Below are 27,441 nucleotides of genomic sequence, written 5' to 3'. Positions count from 1 at the left end.
TTTTAAATTTTTATATTTATTTGTTTGCTTGTTTATTTATTTATTTGAGGTACAGTCTCGCTTTGTTGCCCAGGCTGGAGTGCAGTGGTGCAATCTTGGCTCACTGCAACCTCTGCCTCCTAGGTTCAAATGATTCTCATGCCTCAGCCTCCCAAATAACATGCCACCATGCCCAGCTAATATTTTTGTATTTTTATTAGAGACGGGGTTTTGCCATGTTGGCCAGGCTGGTCTCAAACTCCTGACCTCAGGCGATCCACCTGCCTTGGCCTCACAAAGTGCTGGGATTATAGGGTGAGCCACCAGACCAGGCTGATGAGCTTTTAAAATTTTTAAAATATAATTGGGAAGAAAATCAAATAGTACTTAAGGGTGTAAAGTATGAAAGTTCCCCCTCCTGCCTATTGCCTGCAATTTCACTTCCCAGAGTAACCACTGTTGTCTTTTGTGAATACTTTCAGAAATGATCTCTGCAGATTTAAGCATTTTCTTACTTTTTTAAAAAAGTAAAATGGACTCGTACTATTACGAGTTTTCCATTTTTGCCACACTTACCAGTATGTCTTGGACATCTTTCCATGACAGTACATGTAGATTTACACTATTTTATTTCATTACATCCATTATGTAATTATGTGATAATTTGTTAAACCATTCTCCTGTTGATGGACATTTTGGTTGTTTCTACCTTTTTGTTGTTATTTATTTATTTTTTAATTAAAACATTTAAAAAAAGTAATAGAGATAGGGTCTTACTGTGTTTCCTGGGCTGGTCTTGAACTGTTGGGCTCAAGTGATCCTCCAGCCTCTGCCTCCAAAAGTGCTGGGATTACAGGCGTGAGCCATCATGCCTGACCTTTTGTTACTTTAAACAGTGCTACAATTCTACAAATTTGTGTACATGTGAAAATGTGATAAATTCCTGGAGTTTCTACATCAAAAGGCATATTCATTCAAAATTTTAGTCAGGATTGCCAAATTATCCTCCAAGAAACTGTAATAAGGCCAGGCATGGTCGCTCATGCCTATAATCCCAGTACTTTGGGAAGCTGAGGCAGGTGGATCGTCTGAGGTCAGGAGTTCGAGACCAGCCTGGCCAACATGATGAAACCCCATCTGTACAAAAATACAAAAATCAGCCGGGCGTGATGGCCCATGCCTGTAATCCCAGCTTCTCAGGAGGCTGAGGCAGGAGAATTGCTTGAACCCAGGAGGTGGAGGTTGCAGTGAGCCGAGATGACACCACTACATTCCAGCCTGGGTGACAGAGCAAGACCCTGTCTCAAAAAAAAAAAAAAGTGCCCATTGAAATGCCCATGAAAATGCCCATTTCCCCATACATTTACTGAGCTTTATCAAACTTTTTTTGGCTCACTGCAGCCACCACCTCCCAGGCTCAAAATCCGCCCACCTCATCCTCCCAAATTGTTGGGATTAAGAGGCGTGCACCACCACGCCTGCCTAAACTTTTAATGTTTGCCAGTTCCAGTAGGTGAAAGACAGTATTTATTTGTTTAAATTTGCAGTATAACTTATTTTTTCTCAAGAGATATCTAAGTCTTTTTTAGTTTAGGGCATTCATTGAACACTTCTCTTTATTGAACATGATATTATTCATAATAATAAATTAGCAAAAGAAACTAAAGTTGAGTAGTTATTTTAAAATGTAGATATGGGTTGAGCAATCCAAATATGAAAATCCAAAATCAAAAACACTCCAAAATCTGAAACTTTTTGAGCACCGACATAACGCTCAAAGGAAATGCTCGTTTGCAGCATTTCAGATTTTGGATTTCTGGGTTTGGGATACTCAGCCAATAAGTATAATGCAAATATTCCAAAAGCCGAAAACATCTGAAATCCAAAACATGCTTGTGCCCAAGCATTTCAGATGAGGGATACTCAGCCTGTATTTATTCTTTCTTAGCAGCCTCAAAACCAACTTTAGATCCCATCATTACTGTTGAGGGACTTAGAAAACGAGCAAGTCGGAATCCTGTGGAATCTGCCATGGAATTAAAAGAGAAAAGGTCTCGAACTCAGGAAGCAAAAGACATTAGAAGAGCCCAGAAGGAGGCCGCTGGCTTTCTTGACAGGAGCACGTCTTCTACCCCTGTAAAATTCATAAGCCGAGGCCGCAGGCCAGATGTGATTCTGGAAAAAGGCGAAGTGATTGACTTTTCCTCCTTGAGCTCCTCTGACCGCACCCCGCTGACAAGCCCATCTCCTTCTCCTTCTCTGGATTTCTCTGCCCCTGGGACACCTGCCTCTCATTCTGCCACACCTAGCTTGCTTTCAGAAGCAGATCTGATTCCAGATGTGATGCCCCCACAAGCCTTGTTTCATGGTAAGACTTTGTTTGCTTTGCTGTTTTATTTTTATGGGCCATGGTATAAATGTACAAGTTTTCACCCCGTGGGCTGTGTGCTCTGCATTTCTTCCTTCCTATGTCTTGATGGCACTGTTTTGTACTCTGCACAGATGATGATGAGATGGAAGGCGATGGAGTCATAGACCCAGGGATGGAGTACGTCCCACCCCCTGCTGGGTCAGTAGCTTCTGGGCCAGTGATTGGGGGCAGAAAGAAGGTCAGAGGCCCTGAACAGATAAAGCAGGAGGTAGAGAGTGAGGAGGAAAAACCCGACAGGATGGATATTGACAGTGAAGACACAGATTCAAACACGTCTTTGCAAACAAGGGCTAGAGAAAAGAGGAAGCCTCAGCTGGAGAAGGACACAAAGCTGAATGAGCCCAAGTATACTCCCGTGAGCATCTATGAGGAAAAGCTGCTGCTCAAGAGGCTGGAAGCTTGTCCCGGTGCTGTTGCCATGACTCCGGAAGCTCGGAGACTGAAACGCAAACTGATTATCAGACAAGCGAAAAGGGATAGGGGATTACCACTTTTTGACTTGGATCAAGTTGTTAATGCTGCTCTTCTGTTAGTTGATGGGATTTATGGAGCCAAAGAAGGAGTTTCCAGACTTCCAGCTGGACAAGCCACGTACAGAACTACCTGTCAGGACTTCAGAATCCTTGACCGATACCAGGTGAATGCAAGCACTTGCTGTAAAGCCAGTGGGGGGCAGGAGTGGAGGTGGGGCAGGCAGCACCAGGCATTGGACATGGTTATGCTGTGATCTTTTAAATCCTGAGTCATTTGGGAAGAGAAAAGTAAAGTGCAAGGGAAAAAAATACAAAAATCCCTGGGCTTTATTTTTCAGAATTGTTCATTATAAGTACACCTGAATACATCTGAGTTTTTCTTTTCCTTTGGGCATTCAAACATAACCTATAAGTTTTCTTCATCCGTCCCTCTCTCTCTCTCTCTCTGAGGATAGCTATACATGGTTTGTGTCATAGCTTTGACAAATTTGTTGAGGCCATGACAGTGTCTCGGACACTGTGCTGCACAGGATCTGAAGGTGTGTAGACATCTGCATAGGACAAAATGAAGAAATAGCAGCCAAGGGATCAGTGTGGTATCAGCGTGGTATCAGTGTTGCTCAAAGGATGGTCGGTGGAACTCAAATTTTGTGGATGCTTCTGGGAACAATTAATTCCACTTAGAACTACCTGCATATACTCTCCCACTGGGAGGAACAAGAGGCCTTATTTCCCTATATCTTTGCTAGCACTTCACACTAACCAGCCTTTAAGTTTTGCTAATTGGCTGGCTGTAAAGTGAAATCTTGTTTTTTATTTACATTTCTTTGGTTACAGGTGAGGTTAAATTTCCTGGTTGTTTCTTTGTGAATTGCCTGTTTGGAGTCTGCATGTTTTTCTCTCTTCTTCTCTGGAAGCTAGTGGGATCTGCTCTTCATTGCTGGTGTTCTGGTATTATTCAGTGATGTGCCATATGTAGGGCTTATGTCTTTCCTTGTGCTGGACATGTGGTGTGTGGGCCCTTTCAATTTGAAACTTTCTTTCCTGAGTATGGAAAAGTCTTGATTTCCTATCTTCTATTTTTTCTGTTCTCTCATTTTAGAACTCCCCATTATTTGGATATTGGACCCTGTAGAAAAAAAGTTGGCAAACTTTGTCTGTAAAGAAATAACTATTTCTGCCAGATAGTAATTATTTTAGGCTTTGCCGGCCACAAAATCTCATTCGGAACTCCTCAACTCTGCTGTTGTGATTGGAGAGCCATAGTGAATGAGTGTGGCTGTGTTCCAGTAAAACTTTATCTACTGAAATGGGCAGTGGGCTGGATTTAGCCTGGGGGCTATAGTTTACCAAGATCCCTACTCCAGATAGATCCTCTTTTCTTTTTTCTCCTAATTCCCATCTTTCCTGGGAAGCACAGTATTAACTGGCCTGCATACCAGGAGCCAAGTCGGGAGGGCCCAGGAGCCCATCGTTTAGGAGGTAAACTGACTCTCCCTGTCTTCGGTACAGTACTCCCACCCTTGGCTTCCTGTGTCCAGAATCTCCCTCTTGAGCCTCTCCAGTCTTCTGCCTGTGAAGGGAAAGATCATTTCCTAGATGTGGGCAATATAATTACTATAGGGGTATAATTGGAGGCTTTAACCTCTTAAAGAGCCTCTCAATCCATAGTCATACCCCCCAGGCTCTAAGCCTGATGCCTTAGGTGACTGCACTTCCCTGAGGCTGTGTTTTGTAAATCACCCTGCTTAGCTTCACCACTGGCTTAGGTATTGGCTTTCTTTGGTCTGTTAAGTCATTTGCTGCTTGTTCATATGCTTTTGTTAGTCATCTATTCACTTGTTCTTTTTTTTTTTTTTTTTTTTTGAGACATGGTCTGTCTCTGTCACGCAGGTTGGCATGTAGTGGCACAACCACAGCTCACTGCAGCCCCGAACTCTCAGGCTCAAGCAATTCTCCCACCTCAGCTTCCCAAGTAGCTGGTACTGTAGGCACACACTACCACACTCAGCTAATTTTTTTTTTTTTTTTTTTTTTTTTTTAGTAGAGACAGGGTCTTACTGTCTTGCCCAGACTGGTCTCGAACTCCTGGGCTCAAGTGATCGCCTCAGCCTCCCAAAGTGCTGGGATTACAGGCATGAGCCACTGCGCCTGGCCAATATTCACCTGTTCTTTGTTCTTATTCTTGTGGGCCTGTCTGTTTAGTGCCTATACTTAATTTTTCAAATTGTAAGATGTGTCATACAGATAGAAGGCAGCATAGAAATATGGTATAGTTTAGACATTAATAGAATAAATGCCCATGTATTCATCTCCTGGATAAAGAGTATTGTAAACACCTTAGAAGTCTCTTGTGTACTTTCTGTTCCCCCAGAGGAAGCCACTTTGACTTATAGTGTTAATTATTCATTTGCTTTTTAAATGTATATGTCTCTAAACGATATACTTTCAGTTTAAAAAAATACTGAGTAGCAAGCATAAATCTAGCTGTGTAAGGAAACTGCCACTATTAGATGAGGTTTCCTGGAGAAGATAAGCTAAATAGTTATTCTGGGTCATTGTTGTGGACTGAATTGTGTCCCCCTAAAGCATATGTTGAAGTCCCAACCCTGGTACCTATGAATGCAACCTTATCTGGAAATAGGCCCTTTACAGATAATAATTAGCCAGGACCACCAAGGATTGTCGGCAGCACCAGGAGCTAAGAGAAGGGCACAGAAGAAATTCTTCCCTAGTGCGTACCCGAGAGAGCATAGCCCTGCCCACACTGTGACTTCTAGAACTGTGAGACAATAAATTCATGTTGTTTTAAGCCACCCAGTTTGTGGTGCTTTGTTCCTACAGCCCTGGGAAACTAATACTTACAGTGATGTTCTGGCTTCAGCTACCATGAACCCCTTCTGGGGAAGTCACTGGCCAAGGTCACTAGGGAATCCTGGGAAACATGAGGCTCACCATAGTGTATGCATCAGCCAGGGCTGTGATGTATACCAGAGATGCGGCAGAATCTGGGCAGAGGAAGTGAGATCCTCTGTATTTCCTGCCTGAGCTGACAGCTTTCTTCCAGCTTGCAGAAGGTCAAAGCGGTTATTTGTGGAGTGAGCATCATCAGCTGGTCCTTGAGGTGGGCATGGGTGGTGTACAGGAGGCTCACCCGTACGTGGTAAAGACAAGCTGAGCATAGATAAGATTCTGGGCCACGACGCCCTAGGTTTAAAAGATGGTCAGTGGCAGCAAGGACTTAAGGATGATAGCCTCAGTATGTGTTAGAAATACCAAAATTGTTAGAAATAGATAATCGGTGCTGCGAAGAAAAGTCAGCACAGAGACAAAAGGTATCTCAGCAAGGCCATCTTTACTTTCTGTAGAAAGGGTGCTCAATCACAGATGGAACAAAGGCGAGAGCACACTTGAACAAAGGAAAAGCAGACATATTTATCCCTTACTGCTGTGTCCTGCATCCATTGGCTGGAGCGGGACCTCACAATCTTAAACTGATACCCGATTTGCTAACAGCCTAAAACTTTCCTAAATAGGTAAGTGCAGGGAAGAACAAAGAAGTTGCTTACAAAAGGTTTAAGGAAGCAATAACATTTCCAAATAAGGAAGGGGCATAGACTGTGGGCTGGAATGTGCCTGTGAGCATGTCCAACGGTTACATAGGATAGGGCTTAACAAAGAGTTATTAGCACAAGGCAAGGAGGCCTGAAGAAAGTCTTTAAAAGAAACTATTATTTTTAACACTTATGATTTATTCTTTAACAAGAAGGAAAACTTCGAAGAGGAAACTTTCTACTTTCTACAGTATGTCTGCCCCATGGGTCACACTTGTTCACCCTTTGTTGTGAAACTCAGCAGAGGTGCTGGGATCTCCCCTCACTGGAGATTCTTTTGCCCTCCTCTGTATTTGATCTCCTGTTTCCTGTGGCCCATCTTTACCTTGTTATAGGTTTATTCCCTTGTTCTTAATGGCTTCCTGAGAAAAGCTGCATGGGAAGTAAAATTTGAGACCAACATACTGAAAAGACCCTGATTAAGTGAGGTTGAACCTGGAATTCCATACACAGCCACATTGTCTAGGTGAGACCTCTGTTGAGGACCACTGCACTTCCTTTAGGTCTTTTCTTTGAAGCTAGTCAGAGTCCCTGGAGAATAATCTTCTGGGCTCAGGATGCTGGTTGCCAAGTTGGGGAAGAGGGACCTTAGCATTCAGCTTGTCAGGCACTCACACCTCAGCCCTCCATCTGGATCTCCTGTTACTTCTCTAGAGATCAGACCTCCTGGCTTCTGGGGGAGGGCAGCCACCCGGCAAGAGGGAGTGGAAGGATCTGGGGATTATACTGCTTTCCACATGGTGTTTGCCTGCTCCTTATTTTATTGTCCCATTTGGTCCCAGTTCCAGAGGAATCTGCTGCTGCTGCCTGGATTTTAGCGGGTTCTGCAGTATAGATTGGGTTAGTTCTCATTTAGCCTACCCAAAGCCACTTCGGGATTTTGGTGTTAAATCAATTACTATTTGTCCATCTGTTTACCAGTTACTATTCTAATTAAGTCAGCTTCTGTAGTTTTAGTGGGATTTCGGAAAGTAGTAAAGCTTTATATGCTTGTGTTTTAACCCGGTCTTAACTTGGAATTTTAGTATAAATTTTAATGTATTTACACAGGGAGTGGCTGTAAATGCATTTATTCAATCCATATTCTTGTTTTATATTTATTCTTTGAATGTATTCGTAGCTATAAATTTCTCAATAAGTGCCGCTTTAGCTGTGATTCTTGACTTTTGAAATGATGTGATTTTATTTCCAATCAGTACTTGGCATTTTGTTATTTTTCTCATTATTTCCTCTTTAACCCAAAGGTTATTTAGTTCTGTTTTTTAGTTTTCAGATATATGAGAATTTTAAGCTATGTTTTGGTAATTGATGTGATTTCTAATGTTGTATTATGATCAGACAAAATAGTCTATGTGATGTTGATTCTGTACCATAAAGAAAGTTATACATTCTATTTTTATTCTTTTTACAAGTCCTAACTTGATACATTTATTTTTCCTTATTCTTTTTTTAATATCATGTGGTTGTCCCCCCAAACAAAAAAGTACATTTTCATGCACTCATCTCTTTTTTCTTTTGCATTGCTTATTTAAATGACATAAATCTTTACTAAATTATTCACTCGTCCTATTGTTTCTTTCTAGGTTAATTTCTTGCTGGACTGCTTTCTCTAACAGTTCTTTAAAAATATGGGCTTTTTGAGGTTAATTTTGAAAACTTATACAACTAAGAATATCTTCATTTCACTTTTTCATTTAAATGATAGCAGTCATATAAAATTGTTATTTTGTTTTTTCCGTTGATATTTTGAAATTATGACTTCATTATCATCTTACATACAGTGTCACTCCTGAGAACCCCGGTATTGATAAGAAATAGAAATTTTTGACTGGGCGCAGTGGCTCATGCCTGTAAGCACTTTGGGAGGCCGAGGCAGGCAGATCACTTGAGGCCAGGAATTTGAGACCAGCCTGGACAATATGGTGAAACCCAGTCTCTACTAAAAATAAAAAAATTAGCCAGGCCTGATGGCGCATGCCTATAATCCCAGCTGCTTGGGAGGCTGAGGCTTGAGAATCACTTGAATCAGGGAGGTGGAGGTTACAGTGAGCTGAGATCATGCCACTGCACTCCAGCCTGGGTGATTGGGTGAGATTCTCTCTCAAAAAAAAAAAAAAATTTTTGTTTCTCATCAATTAAGTGGCCTCCTTGTTTTATTCTCCCATCTCCTAAAACTTTCAGAATTTTCTCTTTGTTTTTTATCTTTAATTAATGCATGTTAACTGTCTTTTATTTTCTCTTTTTAAAGCTTTGTTTTCTTTTTTCTATTTTTTTATTTTCCAGCACATCCAAAACACAGAAATTGTGTTTGTTCTCATTTGTCTTACTTCACAACTCTTGTTCTTTTGGTCAGAGGTATTTTATATGCTTCTTGGCATTTATTCTGCTTGGTGTTCGCCGAGCTTCCTGAATGTGTGGTTTGGTGTCTGACATTAAATTGGGGATATTCTCAGTCATTATTGCTTCAAATATTTCTTCTATTCCTTTCTGTCTTCTGGTATTCGCATTGTGTGTTTGTTACACCTTTTGTAGTTTTCCACAGTTCTCGGATAGTCTGTTTTGTTCTTTTTTTCATCTTTTTTGTCTTTGCTTTTCAGTTTTGGAAGTTTTTACTGACAAATCCTCAAGTTCAGAGATTCTTTACTCAGCCGTGTCCAGTCTACAAATAAGCCCATCATCAAAGGCAACCTTTATATTGGTTACAGTGTTTTTTATCTCCAGCATTTCTTTTTGATTCATTTTCAGAGTTTTCATCTCTTTAATTGCCCATCTGTTCTTGCATATTGTGTACTTTGTCCATTAAGCCCTTAACATATTAAACATATTATAGGCATACCTTGTTTTATTCACATTGCTGTATTGCACTTCACAGATACTGCATTTTGTACAAATGGAAGGTTTGTGACAATCTTATGTTGAGCAAGTCTGTTGGTACCATTTTTCTAGTAGTGTGTGCTTACTTTCTGTCTCTGTGTCTCACGTTTTGGTAGTTTTTGCATTACTTCCAACTTTTTCATTATTATTATATCTTATGGTGATCTGTGATCAGTGAACTTTGATGTTACTATTGTAATTGTTTTGGAGCACCATGAACCACACCCGTATGAGACAATGAACTTAATGGTAAATGTGTGTTTTCTGACTGTTGCACTAACCAGCTGTTCCCCATATTTCTCCCTCTCCTTGGGGCTCCCTGTTCCCTAAGACAACAATATTGGAATTAGGTCAGTTAACCCTATAATGGCCTTTAAGTGTTCAAGTAAAAGGAAGAGTTATACTTCTCTCACTTTAAATAAAAAACTAGAAATGATTAAGTTTAGTGAGGAAAGCATTTCAAAAGCAGAGATAGGCCGAAAGCTAGGCCTCTTGTGCCAAACAGTTAGCCAAGGTGTGAATGCAAAGGAAAAGTTCTTGAAGGTCATTAAAGGTGCTACTCCAGTGAGTGCACGACTGATAAAAAATCGAAGTAGCCTTATTGCTGATATGGAGAAAGTTTGAGTGGTCTGGATAGAAGATCAAACCAGCCACAGTATTCCCTTAAGCCAAAGCCTAATCCAGAGTAAGGCCTTAACTCTTGAATTCTGTAAAGGCTTGGAGAAGGGAGGAAGCTACGGAAGAAAAGTTGGAAGCTAGCAGAGGTTGGTTCATGAGGTTTAGGAAAGAAGTCGGCTCTATAACACAAAAGAGTGCAAGTTAAAGCAGCATTTGCTAATGTAGAAGCAGCAACACGTTATCTAGAAGACCTAGCTAAGATCATTGATGGAAGTGGCTACATTAAGCAAGATGTTCACTGTAGATGAAACAAACAGCCTTCTATTTGAAGAAGATGCCACCTAGGACTTTCATAGTTAGAGAGAAGTCAGTGCCTAGCTTCAGAGCTTCAAAGGGCAAGCCAACTGTCTTGTTAGGGGCTAATGCAACTGGTGACTTTCAGTTGGAGCCAATGATTATTTACTCTTCCAAAAATCTTAGGGCCCTTATAAAGTACCCTGAATCTACCCTGGCTGTGCTCTATAAATATAGCAGCAAAGCTTGGATTATAGCATATCTGTTTACAGCATGGTTTACTGAATATTCTAAGCCCACTATTGAAAGCTACTACTCAGAGAAAAAGATTATTTTCTTTTTTTTTTTTTTTTTTTTTTTTTGAGAAGGAGTCTCACTCTGTCACCCAGGCTAGAGTGCAGTGGTGCGATCTCGGCTCACTGCAAGCTCTACCTCCCAGGTTCACGCCATTCTCCTGCCTCAGCCTCCCGAGTAGCTGGGACTACAGGCGCCCGCCACCACGCCCAGCTTATTTTTTGTCTTTTTTTTAGTAGAGACAGGGTTTCACTGTGTGTTAGCCAGGAGGGCCTCGATCTCCTGACCTCGTGATCCACCCGCCTCGGCCTCTCGAAGTGCTGGGATTACAGGCGTGAGCCACTGTGCCCGGCCTGAGAAAGATTATTTTCAAACAATTACTGCTCATTGACAATGTACCTGGTCACCCAAGAGTTCTGATGGAGAGGTATAAGATTAGTATTATTTTCATGCCTGCTAAAACAACATCCATTCTGTAACCCATGGATCCAGGAGTAATTTTGACTTTCAAGTCTTACCACTTAAGACTTTTTGTAAGGCTATTGCTATTTTAGATAGTGATTCCTCTGATGGATCTGGGCAAAGACATTGAAAACCTTCTGGAAAGGATTCACCATTCTAGATGCATTAAGAACATTTGTGATTCGTGGGAGAAATCAAAATTTCAACATTTACAGGAGTTTGGAAGAAGTTGATTCCAAGCCTCATGGATGACTTTTGAGGGGTTCAAGACTTCAGTGGAAGAAGTCACCGTGGATGTGGAAAGAGCAAGAGAACTAGAATTAGAAGTGGAGCCTGAAGATGTGACTGATAAATGTCATGATAAAACTTGAATGGATAAGGGTTGCTTCTTATGGATGAGCAAAGAAAGTGGTTTTTTGAGATGCTATCTACTCCTGCTAAAGATGCTATGAAAATTGTTGAAATTTCACAACAAAAGATTTAGAATATTGCATAAACTTAGTTGATAAGTTAGTGGCACAGTGACTCAGATTTTGAAAGAAGTTATGTTGTGGGTGAAATGCTATCAAACAGTATCACATGGCCAGGCACAGTGGCTCACGCCTGTAATCCCAGCACTTTGGGAGGCCGAGGCGGGCGGATCACCTGAGGTCAGGAGTTTGAGACTAGCCTGGCCAACATAGTGAAACCCTGTCTCTACTGAAAATACAAAAATTAGCCAGGCGTGGTGGTGTACACCTGCAGTCCCAGCTACTTGGGAGGCCGAGGCAGGAGAATCGCTTGAACCTGGGAGGTGGAGGTTTCAGTTAGCTGAGATCATACCCCTGCACTCCAGCCTAGGCAACAGGGCAAGACTGTCTCAAAAAAAAAACCCAATATCTTTTGTGAAAGGAAGAGCAGGTCAATGTGGCATACTTCATTGTTGTCTTATTTTAAGAAATTACCCCAGCCATCCCAACCTTCAGCAGCCACCACCACCCTGATCAGTTGGCAACCATCACTATTGAGGCAAGAGCCTCTACCAATAAAATGCTTGACTCACTGAAGGCTCAGATGATAATTGGCATTTTTTAACAATAAAGTATTTAAAATTAAGTCATACATTTTTTTCTTAGACATAATGCTGTTATTGCACACAACAACAATATAGTGTCAACTTTTTTTTTTTTTATTTGAGATAGAGTCTCACTCTGTCACCCAGGCTGGAGTGCAGTGGTGTGATCTCGGCTCACTGCAGCCTCCGCCTCCTGGGTTCAAGCGATTCTTCTGCCTCAGCCTCCTGAGTAGCTGGGACTAAAGGTGCACGCCACCATGCCCAGCTAATTTTTGTATTTTTAGTAGAGATGGGATTTCACCACATTGGCCAGGCTGGTCTTGAACTCCTGACCTCGTGATCCGCCCGCCTCAGCCTCCCAAAGTGCTGGGATTACAGGTGTGAGCCACTACGCCTGGCCCCCTTTTTTTTTTTTTTTTGAGACAGTGTCTCGCTGTCACCCAGACTGGAGTGTAGTGGCACAATCATGGCTCACTGTGGCTGTCAGTTGACTTCCTGGGCTCATGCAGTCCTCCCACTTCAGCCTCCCAATGTGCTGGTATTACAGGCATGAGCCACCACACCCGGCCTTAAACATAATTTTTATATGCACTGGGACACCAAAAACTTGTGCAGCTTGCTTTATTATGACATTCACTTTATTGCGGTGGTCTGGCACTGATCCTGCAACGTCTCTGAGACGTGCCTATATTTTAAATTCCCAGTCCAGTAGTTGTAACATCTTTGCCATATCTCAGTCTGGTTCTGATGTTTGTTCTGTTTCTTCAAGCTGTGTTTTTTTGCCTTTATACCTTGTAATTTTTTGTTGAAAGCCAAAGATGATGTTCTGGGTAAGAGGAGCTGTGATAAGTAGGCTGTTGGAAATGTGGGAGGTGTGGGCAGGGAAAGCCCTCTATAGCTCTGTGAGTAGTTCTCAGTCTTTTTTGAGCCTGTGCTCTGGGCTGTGGACTAAAAGTGCTTCTCAGTTTTCTGTCCGGTCAGCTGGGACAGGATGGCTAGAGGGTGTGAAGTTAGGTATTTCTCTTCCCCCAGGTGAGTTAGGCTCTGATTAAATCCCAATAGGTTAGGCTCTGATAAAAATAACTTCTCCTGAGGGCAGGTGTTACTAAGAACACAATGCTGTGTTTTATTTTAAGATGGTTCCTTTTCCCCTTCTCCATCTGGAATCAAGAGGGGAGTTTTCTTTGATATTCACTGTGAGAACCTGGTCCAACTTCTGGAGGTAAACCTTGTGGAGTGCAGTTTTTATCCTTAGACTTGTCCGCATTGAGCCTTCGGCAATTTTCAGTTCTTCAGGGCTTTCCCGCCCTGATGCTGGTTCCCACAGAGGCTCTGCTCCCGTGTGCTGTGATTCTTTCTCTCCAGATTTGAGGGCAGTGGTTTGCCTTGTTATCTCATGTCTTTTACAGATCTACAAGAGTTCTTGATTTTTCACTTTGTTCAGTGGTTTACTTGTTAGACTGGAGGAATGACTTCTAAGCTTCTTGCCTGCCAGACTGGAAACCAGAAGTCCTTGGATATGCTGCTGTGATCTAGGAATTCCCCATTATTGGTTCTTTAAATATGTTCCTCCTTTATCTTTTCCTCTTCTGGACTCTGAATATGGATGTTAACACCATTACTTCTTTTTTTTTTTTTTTTTGTCTTTTCTTTTGCTTTTTAAACAAAATCCTTAGCCAGTCCCTGACATCATTTGTTGAGTGCTTTATTTCAGTGATCATGTGTTTAATATCTGGTAATGAATAAGAGATGCTTCATAACTACTCATTCCTGCTTCCAGGCTCCTCCATTACCTTGGAGGCTATTTCTTATGCTTTTACTTCCGTAACAGCTTTATTAATATACAGTTCATATACCTTACAATTCACCTATTTAAAGTGTACAGTTGACGGGTTCCTAATATATTCACAAAGTTGAACCATAATCAATTTTAGAACATTTTGTTAACCCAGAAAGAAGCCCTGAACCCTTTAGCTGTTACTATCCAAAACTCCCTATTCCTACTGCCCATCAATTGACTTTCTGCCTCTGTAGATTTATGTACTCTGGACATTTCACATAAATGGAGTCATATAATATGTGGCCTTTGGTGAACACTTTCTTTCACTTAGCATAATGTTTTCAAGATTCATCCATATTGTAACATATATTAGTATTCCTAAATATGGCTTAATATTCCGTTGTATGGATAGACCACATTTGGTTTATCCATTCATCAGTTGATGGACTTTTGGGTTGTTTCTACCTTTCGACTATGAACATAAATACTGCTTTGAACATATGTATACAAGTTTTTGTGTGGACACGTTTTTATTTCTCTGGGTGTAGATCTAGGAGTGGAATTGCTGGGTCAAATGTAACTCTATGTTTAACTTTTTGAAGAATTGCTAGACTGTCTTCCAAAGTGGCTGTGCCATTTTACATTCCCACCAAGCAAGGTATGCAGATTCTGATTTCTCCACACATCCTTGCTTGCCATATTGTTGTTGTCTGTCTTTTTTATTATAGCCATCCTAGTGAGTATGAAGTGTAGTATCTCATTGCAGTTTTGATTTGCATTTCTTTGATGACTATTATACTTTAAAATTCTTGTCTGTTGGTAAATTAAGTATGCCTTTTCCTGTAATAGCTTGTTATCCTTTTGTTTTCTTGAATTTTTTTTTTTTTTTTGAGGTGGATTTTTACTGTTGTCACCCAGGCTGGAGTATAGTGATGCGATCTCGGCTCTTTGCAACCTCTGCCTCGGGTTCAAGCAGTTCTCCTGCCTCAGCCACCCAAGTAGCTGGGATTACAGGCGCCCGCCACCACACCCAGCTAATTTTTGTATTTTTATTAGAGATGGGGGTTTCATCATGTTGGCCAGGCTGGTCTCGAACTCCTGACCTCAGGTGATCCACCAACCTTGGCCTCCCAGAGTGTTGGGATTACAGGCATGAGCCACCGTGCCCGACGATTTTCTTGCACTTTTTATTTACGGGTGTTGATTTTTTTTTTTCCCCTGTGAGCTCATACCCCCTTAGTGTTTTCAGCTACCTTTGCTGGAAGTTTACACCTGGGGGAGAGAGCAAAAGCCTGGTTCCTAGCTTTTGATCCTGTCAGCAAGTTTAGCAAAATGGGAGATTCTGGGCAAAACCATTTCTCATCCTCTCTTTTTCCCACAATCAGCCACCCTCTTCTCTCAGGGAACCTCCCAGGACCTCTCGCCCAGGTGCTGCTTTTGATCTTCCTCTGGTGTTGCTTCCTAGGACTGTGGGATGCTCAGGGGCTGCCCAGAGTGGTGTCCACCCTCACCCAGGAAGGTTCTAGTGCCGCTCTGGTGTTACCTTCCAGCCAATACGTGGCTGGCAGAGTTGATTGGCAGCGATCTACCTCTCCCAGAGAAGTGCTCAGGGGAGGAGATGGCTTAACCAAGCAGCCCCTGACCCATCTGCGGGGCAGAGCCTTTTTCTGCCCTCTCTACTCTGCTGCCTCACTCGTACCCAGCCACCCGTCGCTTCCCCGGGCTTTCTCCCAGCCTTGTGTTTTGCCTTCCCTCTCTTGTCTGTAGCATCTTTCAGATGGGCTTGGAAAGGGACCAAGCAGCCCACCTAGCTCTCCATTTTGTTTAGAACTAGAAGTTTAAAGAAACTCATTTAACATTTTTTCTCACTTATTTGACCTTGGGATGCTTTTTTTTCCACACTTTACCATTCAGCAAATGTAAGTCAAGTACATAACATACACCAAGAGCCGTAACATGGCTCAAACCTATAATCCCAGCACTTTGGGAGGCCAAGGCAGGCAGATCACGAGCTCAGGAGTTTGAGACCAGCCTGGGCAACATGAGGAAACCTCATCTCTACCAAAAAAAATACAAAAATTAGCCAGGCATGGTGGCGCGTGCCTGTAGTCCCAGCTACTCAGGAGGCTGAGGCAGGAGAATCGCTTGAATCCGGGAGGTGGAGGTTGCAGTGAGCTGAGATGACACCTCTGCATTCCAGCTTGGGCAACAGAGTGAGACTTTGTCTCAAAAAAAAAAAAAAAAAAAGAGTGCCAAGCGCTATTCTAGCAGGGGATCTGCTGTGAACTAAGACAGAGTAGGTCCCTGTCCTTAGGCAGGGGACATCCTTGAGCAGGGAGCTGACATTAACTAGCTCACCAGGCAAATAAGATTACGTCATGCAGAGTGAACGCGGGGACAGTGGAGGAGTAGCGGGCAGGAGCACTGCTCTATGGGGGTTCAGGACGGCCTCTCTGAGGAGGCTGCACTTGAACTAAGTCCACAACAGGAGCCAGGGTGATGAAGGGCCAGGGTGGAAGACCCAGGCACAGGCCCTAAGGCAGGAGTTGGGTTGGTGTATGTGGCTGGAACCTAGTGATGGCAGAGGGAACAGGTTGGTGGCTAATGAGGCTGCTGGGGTGACAGGGGCCAGATCCTGCAGGATCCTGCAGGTCATAAGTAAGGAGTTTGAACTGCATTCTGAACATATGGTAGGAAGCCATGTCAGAGTTTTGATCAAGAGAAGTGAATTTATGTTTTTAGAAGACTCTGGCTTCTGTGTCGAGAGTGGATAGTATGGGTGTAAGAGTGGGAGCAGAGAGACCAGTGGGAGGTAGTGGATCCAGACAGCATTGGGAGTGGTTTACACTAGAGTGGGAAGAAGTTAGGGAGCTGTATAACTTTGATGGAGCTTCCCAGAACTTACCTTGAGACATTAACCAGATAATGTGAGTATTCTGTGTGCAGTAAGTAGTTCAGTGGCTGGTGTTTCAGTTATTTGTTGCTGCATTATAAACCACTCCAAAACTTAGTGGCTTTTGATCCCTGTATCTTTTTTCTGATTCTGTGGATTGACTGGGCACTGCTGGGTGGTTCTTTACTTAGTGGGCTGAAGGCTGGGGTCGCTCATGTGCTGCATTAACCTGGGAGCTAGTTTGGGATTGGAATGACCAGGAGAGCCTCTCTTCCTCCAGAGTCAGTCTCCCTGTGGCCTCTAGTTATTAACTGGTCTAGCTGGACTCCAAGAGGGAGAAAGTGGAAGCAAGCCACCAGTTGTCTTAAGACCTAGACTCAAAAGTCCCAGAAAGTTATTTCTGCTAGTGGCTGTATTTAGAAATTACATACCACACTTTTCAGTTTTACCTTGAAACTGACTTTAAGCCTTGGAAGAATTCAAAGTTGGCCTTTGAAAATTTTGGTGTCCAGTTTGGGAAGGTATGAAAGCAAATTATAATGGAAGGAATCTTGCTCTTTCCTTTTAACCAAGTTATTTTCTAGGTTAAGAGCAAACTGATTCTACAAAAACAAGTTTTTAAACTTCATCCAACCCTTTGCAAACAACTTTATAAATGTGCCTTTAATCTTCCATCCGATTTCTTTGCTATAAAGCCCTAATTGCACATGTTCTGTTAGTACATGACTGAGAGCCCTGGAGCGGCAGTCACTGAAGAACAACGTATTTCCAGGCCAGCTCCTGGGGTTTGAAATGAAACATATAAAATCTACCAAGTCTGTTAGGATATCTTCCTAGGGAACAGAGGCCTCTTCCTCATTGAACCCCTGATAAGACCTCTCTGCTACTGAGATTTATTTTAGGGATGATATTCTACATCACTCCCATTTTTATCAAATTTATTCACTGGAAAAGAGATTGTATTAGTTTGTTTTCACGCTGCTGAAAACAAACTAATTTGTTTGACTCCTTATCTTACATCCAGGTCACACTGATGCAAGAGGTAGGTTCCCAAAGTCTTAGGCAGCTCCACCCCTGTGGCTTTGCAGGGTATAGCCCCCCTCCTGGCTGCTTTCATGGGCTGGCATTGAGTGTCTCAACTTTTCCAGTTGCACAGTGCAAGCTATTGGTGGATCTGTCATTCTGGGGTCTGAAGGACGGTGGCCCTCTTCTCACAGCTCCACTAGGCAGTGCCCCAGTAGGGACTCTGTGTGGGGGCTCCAACCCCACATTTCCCCTCTGCACTGCCCTAGCAGAGATTTTCCATGAGGGCCCTGACCTGACAGCAAACATTTGCCTGGGCATCCAGGTGTTTCCATATGTCTTCTGAAGTCTAGGTGGAGGTTCCCAAACCTCAATTCTGGACTTCTGTGCACCCTCAGGCTTAACACAAAGTGGAAGCTGCCAAGGTTTGGGGCTTGCACCCTCTGAAACCATAGGCCGAGCTGTACCTTGGCCCCTTTTAGCAATGACTGGAGCGGCTGGGGCACAGGGCAGCAAGTCCCCAGGCTGCCATCTAGGCTTCCAGGTCTGTGATGGGAGGGGCTGCCATGAATACCTATAGCATGCCCTGGAGATTGTCTTGGGGATTAACATTCGGCTCCTTGTTATTTATGTAAATTTCTGCAGCCAGCTTGAATTTCTCCTCAAAAAATAGGTTTTTCTTTTCTGCTGCATTGTCAGGCTGCAAATTTTCTGAACTTTTATGTTCTGTTTCCCTTTTAAAATGGAATCCTTTTAATAGCACCCAAGTCACTTTTTTTTTTTTTTTTTTTTTGAGACAGAGTCTTGCTTTGTTGTCCAGGCTGGAGTGCAGTGTTGTGATCTCGGCTCACTGCAACCTCTGCCTCCCAGGTTCAAGTGATTCTCCTGCCTCAGCCTCCCAAGTAGCTGGGATTACAGGTGTGTGCCACTATGCCTGGCTAATTTTTGTATTTTTAGTAGAGACAGGGTTTCACCATGTTGGGCCAGGCTGGTCTTGAACTCCTAACCTCAGGTGATCCACCCACCTCAGTCTCCCATAGTGCTAGGATTATAGGCATGAGCCACCATGCCTGGACTTCAAGTCCACTCTTGAATGCTCTGCTGCTTAGAAATTTCTTCCACCAGATACCCTAAATCATCTCTCTCAAATTCAGAGTTCCACAGATCTCTAGGGCAGGGGCAAAATGCCGCCAGTCTCTTTGATAAAACATAGTACGAGTTACCTTTTCTCCAATTCCCAACAAGTTCCTTATCTCCATCTGAGACCACCTCATCCTGGACCTTATTGTTCATATCACTATCAGCATTTTTGTCAAAGCCATTCAACAAATCTCTAGGAAGTTCCAAACTTTCCCACATTTTCCTGTCTTCTTATGAGCCCTACGAACTGTTTCAGCCTCTGCCTAATACCCAGTTCCAAAGTCATTTCCACATTTTCAGATATCTTTTCTGCAACACCCCACTCCTGGTACCAATTTATTATATTAGCCCATTTTCATGCTGCTAATAAAGACATACCCAAGACTGGGAAGAAAAAGAGGTTGAATTGGACTTACAGTTCCACATGGCTGGGTAGGCCTCAGAATCATGGCAGGAGGCAAAAGACACTTCTTAGTGGGCAGTGGCAAGAAACAAATGAGGAAGATGCAAAAGCAGAAACCCCTGATTAAAAAAGAAAACATCAGATCTTGTGAGACTTATTCACTATTATGAGAACAGTATGGTGGAAACTGCCGCCATGATTCAAATTATCTCCCACGAGGTCCCTCCCATAGCACAAAGGAATTAAAGGAATACAATTCCAGATGAGATTTGTCTGGGAACACAGAGCCAAACCATATCAGAGATGTATTTCAAAAATTCTATATACAGTAGTAGTTGGCCCCAGTGGCTCTTTGGATAACAGAGCGATCATATAATATGACTCATGTGTGTGTTACCTACTTGATACTAGTGCTGGTTAATATTTAGTGAATGGGTTGAAGGCATAATATAGACAAAGTGAAGCCTAGAGAAGCTGCAAATCCAGTGTTCAATCCTGCTTCTCACTCACTCTAATGAGTTAAAAAAATTTTTAAATGGCTTCAAAATTTTAAAATTATTATTTTGATTTTAAACAGCTGGGGTTTTTTGTGTCTAGTTTTATGCAAAGGTGTCTACAAACTTTGTATTGAAGTTTGAGCTTTCCAAATAAGTAATACAAAAAGACCTACTTTTTGACACATAAAAATATGATACTAATTATATATGGAAATTAACCAATCCTCAGAGTAATTTTATTTCTTTTTTTTTTCTTTTTCTTTCTTTCTTTCTTTTTTTTTTTTTGAGACGGAGTCTTGCTTTGTCACCCAGGCTGGAGTGCAGTGGTGCGATCTCGGCTCACTGCAAGCTCCGCCTCCTGGGTTCATGCCATTCTCCTGCCCCAGCCTCCCAAGTAGCTGGGACTACAGGCACACCTGCCACCACGGCCGGCTAATTTTTGTATTTTTAGTAGAGACGGGGTTTTACCGTGTTAGCCAGGATGGTCTCAATCTTCTGACCTTATGATCCGCCCGCCTCAGCCTCCCAAAGTGTTGGGATTACAGGCATGGGCCACTGTGCCCAGCCTGAGTATTTCTATATAACCAGTGTTTCTTTCTCATAGACTTCCTTGCCGTCCAGAAAGGGATTTCGACACCAGACCACCAAGTTTTTGTATCGCTTGGTGGGATCAGAAGATATGGCTGTGGACCAGAGTATTGTCAGCCCTTATACCTCTCGGATCTTGAAACCTTATATCAGGTATATGGAGAACTAGAGGTGTGATGTCAGGTCTGTCATGAGGGATAATGATTGTGGTTTCTGTGCCCTGTTCTCCTGTTGGAGAGAATAAAGATCACAAACTGTGAGCAACATTGGCAAGGACTGAGTTCTGTTCTTCACCTCCAGTTTTGTCCTTTGCTTGTTTCAACTCTACTTTTTTGCAGAGAACATGGTCCTTTGAAAGAAAATTAAAAAGCAAAAATAAATTAACTGAAAGATTGCTTTGTGATGATCATAATCATTATTTTATTTATTATTATTATTATTTTTTTGAGACAGACTCTTCGCCCTGTCACCCAGGCCGGGGTGCAGTGGTGCAATCTTGGCTTACTGTAACCTTCGCCTCTGGGGTTCAGGGAATTCTCTTGCCTCAGCCTCCCAAGTAGCTGGGATTATAGGCATGCACCACCAAGCCCAGCTAATTTTTGTATTTTTAGCAGAGACAGAGTTTCACCATGTTGGCCAAGCTGGTCTTGAACTCCTGACCTCAAGTGATCCGCCCAGCTTGGCCTCCCAAAGTGCTGGGATTACAGGCATGAGCCACTGGGCCTGGCCCTCATTATGTTATTTTAAATACTAAAGTTGTATATTTTTAGTAGTCTGAAATGAAAAAATGTGAAAGACATCTCAGTTGAGCCTCCATCTGGACTGGATGTATATGAAACAGTTTCCAATAATGAATGTCATTGTCCAGGCAATGAAATGGAAGCTGAGGTTGCTAGAGAGGCCCCAGCAGTGTCTGGCACTGTAAATGAGAGCACATTATTGCACTCATTGCACTACAATTGCCCTGCAGCTCCATGATCACCCTGACCCTCCATGCCAGCACCACATTCCTGGGCAGGCACAGTGAGAAGCAGTTTGTGAGCCTGCTCCAAGCTCACTTTGTCTCTGGTGTTCCCCAAATGACCCATGAAGTTGAGTGTTCCCTCTTCTGGCCTCCAAGGCACTGGAGATGCATCCTCATGTCTGACTCCTCGGGGTGAATCTGATGCTGTATCTGTTTCTTCACTTTGTTCATGAAGGCACCTAGCCCAGTCCCTGGTGGGTACAGAGGGCTTTGGCCTGATGAATGTTCAGAGTGAATTTTAGATTTCATACATAAAAGTATAGCTATAATCAAGCCAGCTTCGTGTAAAACAGTGTAGATTACTTTAACGTTTCAAGCAGATCAAAGAGTTTATATGAGTCAAAAAGCTAGGAATAATACCAGGTATTTTTCTTGACTTGAATTTGTTTATCTTCTGTGGTACCGGAGGCGTGATTATGAAACAAAGCCACCCAAACTGCAGCTCCTGTCACAGATTCGTTCCCACCTGCACAAGAGCGACCCTCACTGGACACCGGAGCCCGACGCACCTCTCGATTACTGTTATGTGCGGCCAAATCACATCCCAACGATCAACTCCATGTGTCAGGAGTTTTTTTGGCCTGGTATGTTCCCCCTCCCAAACCAGGCAGGTCATTTTTCTGTACGGTCCATTCTAGCAATTTTTAAAATTAGTTTATGTGATATCCTTAAGATTTTTATTTGTGATTTCATTTAGTTTGTCTCTGCTAACATGGAAATATTAAAATACAAATACCTCTTGCTTTCCTAAAATCTAGAAGAAGCCAGCAATAAACAGTGTTTTTGTTTGTTTCTCTTCCCTGTTTGTCTCTGCTTCCAGAGTAAAAGATTCATCCTGTTTTGCTTCTGCATATATTTAGATACCAGGTAATGTCTATCAAAGATACACAGACTGGTAGCTTGGGCGTGTTTGGACACTTTTGTTTTTGACTTAATAATTCTTTGTTTTGTTTATTTAGCTGTTCCTTAGAGAGTATTAGTACAGCCAGAAGGTGTTTTTTAAAAGCTAAATAACCTGATCACAGACTGTGAGAATAAGGGTAAACCCAATATAATTTGTCATTTTATCAGCCTTAACAAAATTGCCTCTGAAGATCAAAGTCATTAGTTAAAGGAACACATTTTCATTGCTAAATATAAACTGTTCTTTGTGGATCTGCTTTCCCACGCTGCCTTGAAACCTAAAGGAAATAATACATGTCTTTCAGATGTTAGATACGATTTCATCAAGATAGAGCTGTGTCGTCTTTATTGTCACAAAGTCCCATAACCGTGAATGTGGTGGCAGAGCTGCACTCATTCTTTTGGGAGTCATATTGAGCCAAAAGTAACATTCTGGGAGCATCTCCTGCTTCCTGCCCTTATGTTGGGTGCCTTCCATACATTATGCACAGAACCGTATTTTACTTATTTATTGTGAAAGGTAGCATTTGTACAAAAGAGCTTATAAATTATATGTGTGTGGGGTAACGGATGTGATAGAACACGCTCGGGGGATCTTTACTCAACCCTGTCAGGTCTAGGTATGCTCTTCATCTTACACATTGCAGAAACGGAGTCTGTGAGACAGTTTGAAATGTGCCAAGCCACACATGGTAGAGGAGGCTGAGTTAAAAGCCAGCTGTGTCCAATTCTGAACCCGTGCACTGCTACCTACCCTATTCTGCCACTCTTCTTTTAGAAAATACTATGTAATTTCAATATTTTCTAAAATTCACTCTTATTTTTATGATCTGGATGTGTGGTCTCTATGTTACCTCTAGTTTTGGTGGTTTTTTTTTTTAGCATGCAGGTGTAGCTATATGTACATGCTGAACAGCTTGGTGTCCCTTAAGTCTCAAAGGCATGTGGTTTGAGTCTCCGATGGTTTCTTTTCTTTAGGCATTGACCTGTCTGAGTGTCTGCAGTACCCAGACTTCAGTGTTGTTGTTCTTTATAAAAAAGTCATCATTGCCTTTGGCTTCATGGTTCCCGATGTGAAATACAATGAAGCTTACATTTCATTTCTGTTTGTCCACCCTGAATGGAGAAGAGCAGGGATTGCAACTTTCATGATCTATCATCTGATTCAGGTAAGTTGTCTGTGTTTATGATTTATCACCTGCGTCTGGGCTCCCCTGAACAACCTGGAGGAGGAATGAAGCTGAGCTAGCCCTTCCCAGCATGGCCCAATGGAATGGTTTCCTTGGAAACCAAGTGAAGAAAGCCAGTCATCAGCATTCATGAGGTTACCAAAGCACACAGACAAAAATCTCCGACCCTCTAAAATAAGATTATTATTCAGGCTCAGGTTTCATAGATACCAGTTTGTGAACATGTGTAGTAAATAAAATGAGAAAATACCAAAAGCAAGAGCTTTAGGGTGGACTATTCATATTAGTAATAGCTACTGTTCTTAGGATCATCACCTTCGCAGCTCAGAGAAGTGAGGGTAGGACTATTATTTTTATTTTTTTAAATATTTGTAAACATTTTAGCACAATTGTATCAGTTAGAATGTATGTATATTTTTTGAGACAGGGTCTCATTCTGTCACCCAGGCTGGAGTTGCACAATCATAGCTCACTGCAGCCTCAACCTCCTGGGCTCAAGTGATTTTCCCACCTCAGCCTTCTGGGTAGCCAGGACCACAGGTGCACACTGCCATGCCTGGCTTATTTTTTGTAGGGACAGGGTCTCACTGTGTTGCCTGGTCTGTGCTTGAACTCCTGGGTTCAAGCAATCCTCACACCTCAGCCTCCCAAGTGCTGGGATTATGGTCATGAGCCACCGTGCCTAGCTACATATTTTATTTTTGCTGATAGTTTTTAATTTTACTATCACTGTATAAGGCTGATATGAACCTTCTAAGATTTGATTCTAGTATTGAATTATAATTCATCCTTTGATATATTTGTATCACCTTTGAAGAAAATACACCATACACCAACATCAAAAAACATGCAAGGATTTTTTTCCCCTAGAATTTTTTTAGTTAACTTTTACTTAGAAACCATTTGGTATGGAGGATTATATGTTATGCAGGCAAGATTCCTTTTAAAAAGGAGATGAAGATGATAAAAGTTGTTTCTCCAGTTTTTAATGAAACTTGCTTAATAATTCCCAAATGTTGGCAGGAACCTTGAGAACCATTTTCCTAGAAATTGCTTTCCTTCTCTCCTTAGGCAGTGACTATGTAAATCACTCACTGAGTAATTAATATGTGCTACTTTGGGTGGTGGTTTTCTCTTGAGAGTTTCTCAGTTATTTCTACAGCACTGCCTTTCTCTGCCCCATTCTCATGCACAAGAGTTGATCTCTCAGTATGCATCTTTTTTAACCTAGGAGAGCACTTAGAGGATTTGCTGCCTTATCTGTCACTGGTAAGGGCCTGAAGACAGGGCAGGAATAGTACTCTGTCCTTGTGTGTGTGTGTCCTTGGTGCCCAACATGAGGGCTGGTACAGAGTCAGTCCCTGCTGAGTGTTTGCGAGGCCACTGGGGGAGTGGTTCATCTTTGCAGGTGGACAACTTCCCCTCCAGCCAGGCCATACACCTGAGGGCCCAAACATAGGTGGCGCACAGTCGCTGGCACTCAATGATGGCCATGGTGAGATCACGTATATTTGCAATCTAGCAAACACTAACATGACCCCACAAAATTTGCTTTAAAAACTCACAAGGTGCTCTTGTCCCTGGCATACTGGTAAGTGTTCTCTTGTCCTAAAAATGCCTATGGATACACATGGAAGTTAAGCAGAGAAAGCAGGTAGCTATCAGATGACTGTCAACAGAGGAGTTCTTAGAGGCCTGAGAGAACCATGGGTTGTAAATCTCAAGGACTCTATCAACTTCAGTATTTCAGTGCCTTCTTTATTAAAAAGTAAGTTCTTAAATGGTATGACTTTTGGGACACCTTACTCTGTGTAGCTGATTAAAGAATCTAAGGACTTGCCTTGTGTTGATAGAATGATTGTTACTCTTTTCCCCTAAGATTAGGTCAAAGCTGAATGTAGAAATCTCAGTTCTAAGAAGCTAATTCTGTCAGTTTTAGAGAGACAGAAGGTGGACTTTGGGATTCAGAAGGTCTATACAAGGGCCTCAGGTTTTATAATTACATTCTTAATATTTCATGTTTGTGCATGTAATTTAGCAGGCCTAGTAAAGGAATTTTTACAGGTTTTGGGGAGGTACAAGATAACATCTAGTTTCAAAAAGCAAAACTTATTTTGTTCTGTATTTATTCAAGGTTATCATAGTGTTGGGTATTGAAATGTTTGACGTATTTAAAGGTAATTGAGTTGTAAATAATAAAGCTGACAATAACAATATCTCCATTGACCCTTTGCTTCAAAGAAAAATAAAAAACACCCAGAATACTATCAGTTTCCTTGGTCTTGTGAATGTTTTGATCAGCAGCAAAATGTCATTCTGTTTCCAGCTGTTGCTAGGTGTTGCAATGTCTTAGGCTCAGTCTCTGATTTCTCCAGTTTCCATAACTAACTACCTACACTTAAAAGCGTTTCTTTACCTACTCATTTTCCCTCAGGACTTTCCATTTTTATCTTGTATTTTTCCACTCTTTTGGCAGACCTGCATGGGCAAGGACGTAACCCTTCATGTCTCAGCAAGCAACCCTGCTATGCTACTGTACCAGAAGTTTGGATTCAAGACTGAAGAATATGTATTAGATTTCTATGATAAATATTACCCATTGGAGAGTACAGAGTGTAAACACGCATTCTTTCTGAGGCTCCGGCGCTGATGTGAGTACAGCTCACAGAGAAACACATGCGCTATTGGAGAACAGGTCTTTGTGGAGATCTAAAGGCAGTGATTGATTTCACAGGGAGCTCTAATCTTCTCTGTGATTACATGGTCCTTCAGACTCCCAGCCAAAGTGAGAAAAGCGGCATGCAGTGAAATGAGCAGTGAGCAGCCCTTTAGCACAATCACCCTCCAGTCCTTCCTGGAATGCCTTCAGCCAGCATCCCAGACTCCACAGTTAAATGAACGATGTCGTGATTCTCCCTCCACCTGACAGTTTGTAAGAGGGAAAGAGCATCTAACCTGATGCTCTTGGAGAGAGATAACCTGTCTGTCATGACTTAAAGGATGAGAAAATGTGGTGTGCTATTAAAGATTCAGGCAGTCCCAAAAGGCACTGTCCTGTCCTGGGATGATGAGAGATCATGAGGTGATTTCATAAAAGGAATCCAACCCTGTGCCCGGCCATTGATGTGTTGTCATTGAATCCAGGAGGATTTCTAGGGCACTGAAGTTTTGTTGTTTCTTTTGCTGACTTTGGTTACCGTCAGAAAAAATAAACTAGATGTTTGTGTCTACATGTTCTACCTGTTCTACCTATTAGCATTTTCCTGCAGGGACTTGGGCCCATGGCCTGTGAGGTTGGTTTGGGATTGGGGTTGTTGGGCAGCCTGACATTCACCTGGCCTATCCTGGCCCTTCTCATGCCCAAGACAGTTGTTTCACAGGAGTGGAAGTGTGGGTGATGCAAGTAGAACCCTCTAGATGTACCCTGTATGGTCTGCAGGACAGGACTGTTTGCTGTGTTTGTGGCTGTTGGAGATAGACTGTCAGTCAGGTTGTTTGTGATCCAACAAGAACATTTCCAAAAGTATCTAGGTGTTCTCAAATAAAAAGCTTTCTTTGCACAACCCATGGCCAGAGCTTCAATCTAGTCAGTTTGCTTTCAAACCCTCTTTAATTAAGATCATTGGTTCTTAACTTTTTGGGACATGGATCACTTTGAGAATACAAAGAAAGCTGAATACTCTCTAGAAAACTGTCATGCACATTTAAAATTTTGCATCAGGGATCTGTCGACCACAAATTAAGAACATCTGTTCTAGAAGCTGTACTTGCAGCCAGCTCAAATTCCTTTGTGTGAGAGAGAATGTGTTGAGCTCCCACATTAAGCCAATCTGGAAGCTGTTCAGTCATCTGGGGAAACAGTTGAGGCTCCATTTCATTTGTGAGAGGAACTGTAGCCGCACTGTCT

The 27,441-nt window shown here is 42.3% G+C and overlaps 1 protein-coding gene and 1 long non-coding RNA gene across 5 annotated transcripts in view; one reads left to right on the top strand and one right to left on the bottom strand.

Moving 5' to 3' along the window:
- LOC129474252 (uncharacterized) overlaps positions 1 to 20,425 on the bottom strand; it is a 35,465-nt gene extending 15,040 nt beyond the window's left edge. The window contains exon 1 of the long non-coding RNA XR_008654503.2: positions 19,346 to 20,425. This is a non-coding gene — a long non-coding RNA (uncharacterized lncRNA). The remainder of the gene's footprint in view (positions 1 to 19,345) is intronic.
- Positions 1 to 26,764, top strand: part of KAT14 (lysine acetyltransferase 14) — a 44,032-nt gene extending 17,268 nt beyond the window's left edge. The window contains exons 5-10 of one of the 4 annotated variants that reach the window (XM_055265359.2): positions 1,931 to 2,347; positions 2,482 to 3,047; positions 20,434 to 20,570; positions 21,850 to 22,025; positions 23,323 to 23,513; positions 26,011 to 26,764. In XM_055265359.2, coding sequence (XP_055121334.2) covers positions 1,931 to 2,347; positions 2,482 to 3,047; positions 20,434 to 20,570; positions 21,850 to 22,025; positions 23,323 to 23,513; positions 26,011 to 26,184 — 1,661 coding nt within the window. In that variant the 3' untranslated portion in view covers positions 26,185 to 26,764. Of the gene's footprint in view, positions 1 to 1,927; positions 2,348 to 2,481; positions 3,048 to 20,433; positions 20,571 to 21,849; positions 22,026 to 22,261; positions 22,309 to 23,322; positions 23,514 to 26,010 lie in introns of those variants that run through there. The other 3 variants (XM_055265360.2, XM_055265358.2, XM_055265361.2) reach the window with 3 other exon arrangements.
- Positions 26,765 to 27,441: the final 677 nt, after the last annotated feature.

This window comes from Symphalangus syndactylus, chromosome 24 (genome assembly GCF_028878055.3).
Source record: "Symphalangus syndactylus isolate Jambi chromosome 24, NHGRI_mSymSyn1-v2.1_pri, whole genome shotgun sequence".
Classification (NCBI taxonomy): Eukaryota; Metazoa; Chordata; class Mammalia; order Primates; family Hylobatidae; genus Symphalangus; species Symphalangus syndactylus.
Note: the sequence above shows the minus strand (reverse complement) of the source record. Positions and strands in the feature narration are given on the sequence as shown.